This window comes from Accipiter gentilis, chromosome 24, assembly GCF_929443795.1.
Source record: "Accipiter gentilis chromosome 24, bAccGen1.1, whole genome shotgun sequence".
Classification (NCBI taxonomy): domain Eukaryota; kingdom Metazoa; phylum Chordata; class Aves; order Accipitriformes; family Accipitridae; genus Astur; species Astur gentilis.
In genome coordinates, this window is record NC_064903.1 from 13,149,291 (window position 1) to 13,156,909 (window position 7,619).

The 7,619-nt window shown below is 52.3% G+C and overlaps 1 protein-coding gene across 10 annotated transcripts; it reads left to right on the plus strand.

Moving 5' to 3' along the window:
* Positions 1–404: 404 nt before the first annotated feature.
* Positions 405–7,193, plus strand: RAB9B (RAB9B, member RAS oncogene family). 10 transcript variants are annotated; one of them, XM_049828027.1, is made up of 4 exons: positions 1,103–1,130; positions 1,480–1,525; positions 2,804–3,174; positions 3,729–7,193. In XM_049828027.1, the coding sequence occupies exon 4, from the start codon at positions 3,764–3,766 to the stop codon at positions 4,367–4,369; it is 606 nt and encodes a 201-aa protein (XP_049683984.1). In that variant the 5' UTR covers positions 1,103–1,130; positions 1,480–1,525; positions 2,804–3,174; positions 3,729–3,763; the 3' UTR covers positions 4,370–7,193. The 10 variants fall into 10 exon arrangements, with proteins under 10 accessions (XP_049683985.1, XP_049683982.1, XP_049683986.1 ...); XM_049828031.1 differs by lacking the exon at positions 1,103–1,130 and having other exon boundaries at positions 1,137–1,525; positions 2,804–2,873; positions 3,051–3,174; XM_049828028.1 differs by lacking the exons at positions 1,103–1,130; positions 1,480–1,525 and adding an exon at positions 405–634.
* The last annotated feature ends 426 nt before the right edge of the window (positions 7,194–7,619 follow it).

The window sequence follows — 7,619 nt, forward strand, 5'->3', positions numbered from 1 at the left end:
GAGGGGTCCCCGCTCTCACCTCCCTGGGGAAGGTGCCTGGGGCATCTTGCAGCCCCCAGCGAGAGACGTCCCCAGATTCTGGAGCTGTCTCTGGGTGGGCACCAGGCAAGGGCGGGAAGAAGAGCTGACGATGCCGGGGGTGGGGGGGTGGGGGCAGGTGGCTCCGGTTCCCCCCCCCCCCCACCCCTGCAGCCACCCAGGGGTCTGGTGTCCCCATCCCTCTCCCGTTGCTGTCTGCCCCAGTCTGGGGTGACCTCGCCTCTGTTTTTCCTTCCATCCCTCTGAACCGTCTGTATTTGCTGCTCTTCCCCAGAAGCCTCCTTCTTTAAGACGTTCTCCCTCCTGGTCCCACGGGTGATGGCGAGGGTGGGAGGAGTCGCGCTCCTTCGGGCAGCTGGCAGCCATTTGCCACCCTCAGCGCTAACCGGGGAATCGGGAAGAAGCCATTTGGGGCATTTGTTAATCTATTTCTGTACGCCCCCCTCGCGCGGCAGCTGGGATCCTGCTGGCGGGGTGAAGGACGGGCCTTCGTTCGAGCACGCCACAACAGGCGTGGGGGGATGCGCAGGGCTGGAGACGGCCACCACCGCCGGCCTGCGGTGACACGGCGCAGGGGACCGTGTTCTGCAGGCGGGTAAGGGGCTTTTTGCGGCCAGGGTGCCGTGGCCTCACACGCGAGAGGGCACCCCCCGGTCCGGCAGCGGGTCGGCAGCGGCCAGCTGGTGCGGGGACCGCGGGGTGGCAGACGGGGGGAACGAAGTGACAGAAGGGCGACCGGAGGGCACCGCGAGGAGGGCGGCGAGGGGGCAGGAGGGGACTGTGGGGGACCGGAGCGAGGGGAGTGGCAGGAGAGCGCAGAGGGGGCCAGGCGGGGCCCGGCGGGCTGACGCGCGGACGGCACGAGGGGCAGGGAGGGCACCAGCGCGGCACCGGCCGCCAGGCCTGGCCCTACCCCCCCGCCGCAGGAGGGCGCGGGGCGGGGCGGGGGCGGGGCGAGGCCCCGCCCGGCCCCTCCCCGCTGCCTCGCGCGGCCGCCGTCGGTAGGGCGCGTGCGCTGCGCAGGCGCGTGGGCGGCCGGCACCTGCGCCCGGCGGGTCAGGTGGGCGGCGGCGGCGGCGGCGCGGAGGGAGGTAAGGGCGGGCGGGCCCGGCGCCATTTCCCCCCCGCCCCGGCCCCCAGACGCTTCTTGGGGCCGGTGGGCCGCCTCTTTCCCCCGGCCCTCTTCCGAGGGGCCCCGCGGCGGGGTGCAGCTCCTCGGCCGTGGCCGTCCCGTCCCGTTCCCCCTCCTCCCTGCGCCTCATCTCGGACGCTCCGGCCTGGGGGTCCGGCTGCGGGTCGGGAGAAGGCCGGGCAGCCAGGCAGGGGCCCGCCGGAGGGTCTCGCCTCCTTTCGAGCCGGGAGCCGGGGCGCGGGGAGGGGGGGGGGCCAGCGTGCAGCTCCCACGCACGCACCCATCCCTCTGTTTTTATCTGCAAACAGGTTCTGGCGTCCTGCGTGAGGGGTTTCGGTCCTGCTGCAAGTCGAGGTTAGCCTCTGAAATAGCTTGTAAAGGGCTGGCTGGTGAACGAAAGTTGCAAACAGCGTTGCTAACGTCGGTGTCGTGGGTGGCAGTGTGCCCATCGGTGTCGTGGCTGTGTCATGTCTGTCACTAGTTTGCTGACCTGCCAGGCTCTGGAGTAGCCTAACCCATTAGTCGTTTTTAAAACTTCTGCTAGTCACTTGCTAACAAACCATTTCTAAACGGAAACTCTTGTCAGGGCTGGTGGCGTGTGTCAGGAAGGGCTTTGGTGGCAGGGCCAGGGACCATCTTAAGCCCCTTCAGCAAGGGTTTGAAAAAGGAAGAGCAAGGGTTTTGAACAGCTCACATGCTCAAGGGAGAGTTCCCCAAAGCCATCGGCCCCGGGGAGCTATGCTGCATTCCTGTTTGTCTCTTGTGACATTTGCATTTTGTTCTTTGCTTTAGAACCACTGGGTTGCACAGATGCTTCTTAAATGTCCCATGGCTCATCAAGTTAGTTTAGCCGTGCTGGATTTGGGGTGTTTCTTTGCAGGGGAAGTGAAACTGGGGAGCCTTTAGTTAGTTTCTCTACTTCCCACAGAAACTAACTTGACGCAGAAGTTTCTGATTTTGGCTTTGTGGTAAGCACTGGTTAAAAGAGCAGAAACAATGTTGAAGAGGGCCCCCTGCGATTAATGCAGAAAGTGATTTTTGGTCTGGAAGGAGTAGGAGTGCTGATCTGAGCAGTGTCAAATGCTCCTGTTTTGATGGGTCGGAGGTGGTGTCAGCTCTATGTGTCCACACCCTTCCCAGGAATGTTGATAGCAGGTGTAAGCAAGCCAGTCTTTTTTCATACCAGGCTCTTGCCAGCTGGCTCACTCTTCTGGTTAGCAGATTCAGGTACATGTTCAATCCTCAGATCAGATTCCCAGAGTGTGTGGGTAGGCAGGCCAAGCAGATCAATCCAGGGGATGTCAATAGCTTTGAGGGGAGATACAGGTTACACAGCCTGTGCACTCATGCCAGAGCTGCTTCAATTTATTCTTTTCTTATTTTGGGTTTAGCATCCATAAGGTACTGGCTCTGCCCTGGTCAGAAATGGGCTGTGTTCCATTTTACTTAGGGCAAGGGAAACTCTGTCCTCGGTGCCTTGTTCTTGCCTGTTTTACTCCACCCATCAATACTGTACTTCCAATTTCCTAGAGCTCTGCTGTTGTTCTTCCAGCCTGCATCAACATTACAAATTGAAAGGCAGTGCACCGAGCAGAGCTCTGGCAACCTTGTTGACTGATGTTTGTTTTTTAGTGACTGTTACGCTGGAGGAAGGTGTTCCTTGGACAGTCCTGGAGACAGAAGCACTGTGTTTCTAGAGCAGGTACAGTACAGACAGCAACCACACAAATGTCTTATTCCGTGTCAGGCCTTTACCTTCGTTTGCAGAATGTCCCTGGAAGGGGGGACTGGTTGGCACTTGGCCTTTCTCTTGCAACTGCTGACTAAGGAACCTGTGGTGTTGGGGCTGTTGCAATGTGAACTTGCACCTGTGCCCTAGCAAACTGGCCTGTGAAAAGCATTGCCAGAAAAGAGCAGCAGAGAAGTTGAGTCTCTGTGCCTGGGAAACCCCTTCTGAGCTGTAGAGATCATGCACAGAGAACAAGCACAGCTCCACTTGTAAGGTGAGTCAGCGTTCTTGGGGTGATTAAGAACTGTTTTGCCGGATGACTTGTATTGATGTTAGGCCTGTACATCTTTTACATCCTTCCAGTAGAGCAAGTCAGATAGGAGAAATTATTTAGCTAGTGATTGTATGGTGGAAGGGAAAGCCTGGTGACAGTGATCCCTGGTGATTTTGCTGTTTCTGTGATAGCCTGAGGACACAGGCCAGAAAAGATGTTTAACTAGTGATGGTATCTTTGGAAAAACTAGACAAGCTTTCAGATACAGAGTTTTCACCAAAAGTGGTATAATTGATACTAAACTCCCAACAGTTGTTCTCACCTTGTGCTTACAGTGCTGACCTGCTGCTTCCAATTTGGACCTGGGGAGGACTTGTGTGCCTGAAAGCTTGTCCAATTCCCAGCTCTAATCTTTCTAATAAGAGAGGTTACCTCTTATATACAAAACTTGTTCAGAAATGGGGATGGAAATACCATATTCTATTCTTCTGTGTGCAACTTTCTGCAAATCCAGGAGTCAAATAGCTATTTTGTACTATTTCTGAACCCTGCAGATTGCCTTGGTACTGCGCCCCTCCGTCCTGCTGCAATGAGTGGGAAGTCCTTGCTCTTAAAGGTCATTCTCCTTGGGGATGGTGGAGTTGGGAAAAGTTCCCTCATGAACCGGTATGTCACCAACAAGTTTGACTCACAGGCTTTCCACACAATTGGTGTGGAGTTCTTAAACCGGGACCTGGAGGTGGATGGACGTTTTGTGACCCTCCAGATTTGGGACACTGCGGGACAGGAGAGATTCAAGAGCCTGCGAACCCCCTTTTACAGGGGAGCAGACTGCTGCCTGCTGACCTTCAGTGTGGACGACCGGCAGAGCTTTGAGAACCTCAGTAACTGGCAGAAGGAGTTTGTCTATTATGCTGATGTGAAGGACCCTGAACACTTCCCATTTGTAGTCCTGGGCAACAAGATAGACAAACTTGAGAGGCAAGTGAGCACAGAGGAGGCCCAGGCCTGGTGCATGGAAAATGGTAACTATCCATACCTGGAGACTAGTGCCAAGGATGACACGAATGTGGCAGTGGCCTTTGAGGAGGCTGTGCGACAGGTGCTGGCAGTGGAGGAGCAGCTAGAGCACTGCATGCTGGGCCACACCATTGACCTGCACTCCAGCTCCAAATCGGGGTCTTCCTGTTGTTAAGAGTGGCTGCTGCTTCAGGAATGTCGCTCAAGCCAGCAGCTGGATCAGAATAAGCGTGGGCAGCTCTGCGGCACTCTGAGGAGAGTGGCCACAAGGACAATAGGTGGTTTGCTCACTGGGGAGTTGCAGCCTCACCATCTGAATTCTGGCTGGAGTTTTCAGGCACAGAGCATGCATCTGCACGAGGGAGCTGTTAAAAGAGCATGTGAGCGTAGTCCTGCTTCCACCTCTGCCTGTTTTAGCAGGTTTCAAGGACTGGGTTAAAGTCCTTTAAATTCACTAAAGACAGTAGTGATCTGATTTGTACCAAGAACTGCCTGTGGAACAAAGCTGAGAGCACTCTAGACACTCCTTGAAGTATTTTAGTCCTGAACTAAAAAAAAAAAAAAATAAAAAATACTAGACCCACTAAACTCATGACCTTACTGCCAAAGGAAAGTCTGCTCAGCATACTGAACGAAACCTGTTGTAGAACCTAGCCCATGCACTGTGAGAATGCCAAATACTAGAGTGGCTGAGGTGTGTGTATCTGTTGTTTGGGAGAAGTGCACTGTGTCCTGAGACTGAATTGTGCTGAGAATTGTTAGAGCTCTGACCTGAAGCAACATATGAAGGAGAGATGGACCTGTGTTTGAATGTGGCAGCATCACTTCTTCGTAGCTGCCTATTTCTTGACTGTTTTTCCTCACATCTAACTTTGTCTTGTGTGAGTGTTGTTTTGTGGAGAGACTGTCTGCTGCTTGTTTAATATATATTTCCTTGTCTCTTCTGGAGGTTCAACACCGGATCTCGCTTCTCATACCTTGAAGCCCTCGATGAAAAATACCTATGTGGACACTCACCGGGTCACGTCAAAGGGTTTAGAGTTACCAGGAGTTCAGGAGATCTGGACCATGAAACTTCAGCTGGTTTCTGTCACAAGTAATCACCTTGTCCAGGTGATATTCTCTAGCAGACTGATGGTAGGTGGGTGGGATGTCTCCTAGGTGTGCAGGTGACTGGGGGAGTCATGCGTGGTCAGCTGTTAAATCCCCTCGCTCGGTGTGTGGGGCTGGTGGCCACTGTGCTTCATTAGCTGGTGGATCAGTATCTTCAGTTGCTTTAGCACGGATGTTCTCATCTGGATGCTGCAACATAGAACCATTCACTTCATTACCTGTTGTCAGGTGCAGTGCAGCTGAACACAGTTAACTCATGCCATTGCCCTGGCCCTAACTCCCTAATGGGGAATCCAGTATGTTTTATCTATAATTCATATGACAGATTTTACTGGTAGAGGATGTCTACTTAGTTAATTGGCCTTTGTTTATGGCTGCAGTGTTCAGTCCACTGGGGAGAGAGCTGCAGTGGTTCCACCTCTGTTTAAACATGGCTGAAAAGTGGTAGTGTGGGGCAGGGAACCTTCTAGAAAAGGATGCTAGGCCTTGTTGATCTCAGCTTCTGCCGCCTGCTAGGTTTAGTCCCAAGCTGTCTGTGCAGCAAAGAGGTGAGTGCTTGCTGACTGCAGTCTTTGCCATTATAACCTCATGTCCTGCAACTTCCCATGCAAACGTTTGTCCAAAACTATGACTTTGCCCATAAGCACATAGGAGCCTGCCACAGGGAGAGCTTCCCTGAGTACATATCCACTAGCTGCTGAATGCAGTTCCCACTGTGATGAGCTACTAGATGGTAAATTGTGTAGCTCAAATCGAGCAGCCTCACTTATGCTGTGCTTTAGAGCAGGGCACTCTCTGCCTTCCGGCTGGCTGGTGGCAGCTAATCCCTGTTGCTGAGCAGTCTCTGAGCATGCAAGGAGTCTCCTCTGGGGGAACTCAGGGTGATCCTGCCCTTCTCTGTGGGGCAGCCACATGTCAAAGGGACTGAAGCTTTAATGCAAAGTGCTTTAGAGGGATTTGATTTCTAAACAGGGCTGAACGCTTGGATTCAGAGATAGATAGGGAGTGCTTGCAGCCTCTGGACAACCAGGTCCCTTGAGGTATAAGAGAAGGCTCTGCCTCCATGGGTGCAACAGATTTTTACAGGATATTAAAGTTACTGTTACTGTTTATTTACCAATGTCTGACCTCCCCAGGCCTCTAGATTTTTCTTCAGTTTAACACTGCTTGATATTTCCTTCAAGATCCAAGACTCTGTGACCTGTGGTTCTGATTTACATCTCTGAACAGACACGTTCTCTGGGAACTGGTTAGTGCAGGGGTCCCGGGGTCGGAACAAGCTCAGGCCCTTGTGCACTGCCCAGCGCTGCTGGAGGAACTGCTGAGGGAGCTCTCTGAAGGTGAAACCGCTGCTGCCCCAGCATGGATCTCATGGGCTCTGTGTGAGGACTGGCACTTCCTGTGGGAGAGGGCAGAGACTGAACAAGCCAAGGTGTAGGAGGCACGGGTACAGCAAGTTGTTTGCCATACCTTGGGCGTGTATTGATGCTGATAGCTGAAGCTCAAGAGCCGCATTGGGCACAGGCTGTGCAACTGTATTGCCGGAGAGTATTACGCAGCATCTTTTATTCCTAACAGACGTTGGACCATTGACTTTTTTTTAAAAAAAAATCAAACCTATTTTATTAGGCTTATGTGTTTTAAAAATACACTAAAAAAGTAAATTATAATATATTTAAATTGCTTAATTTATTTTAAATGATACGCACAATTTCCAAAGGAGCCAGGATTTTGAACTCTTTGTTGCAAAGTTCAGTGCCAACAGCCATCCCCTCCCTGTGTCTACTCATGCTGCTGCGGTTGTTGCTATTGCTACAGAACTGGAATTGTAAAACCAAGATTCTATCTTTATTTAAGGAAATAAAACATGGATGTATTCAAGTGAACTCAAGAAGTGGCTGCCTTCTTGGTTTATCAAAGTTCAAGATGGCTCCTGTTCTCTTGAGGAATGTGGAACTGGGTTGGTTACAGCATCTGGCAGAGAGAAGTCAAGAAGGGATCAAAGGGGTTGGTTATTCCTGAATATACCTAGCTAGGCCAGTAGTTGAAGGACTATAACTTATTTACCAGCTGAATCCAGTGACCAGTTTTGTCTTTTCAAGAATCTATCAGAAAACACTTTCATAACAGAAATATTCCACACTCTGTTACTACATTTTAATTTTCAGCCTGGGCTCTCAGCAGCAAGCCGGGTACTTTCCTTTGATTTCTTCCTGCAGTCTTGGAACTGGTTCCTTGGGCTCCAGGGGGTTGTAACCAGGCATGATTTCCACAGGATGCCGAGACAAAAATCAGCATATGGGGACTGTTTT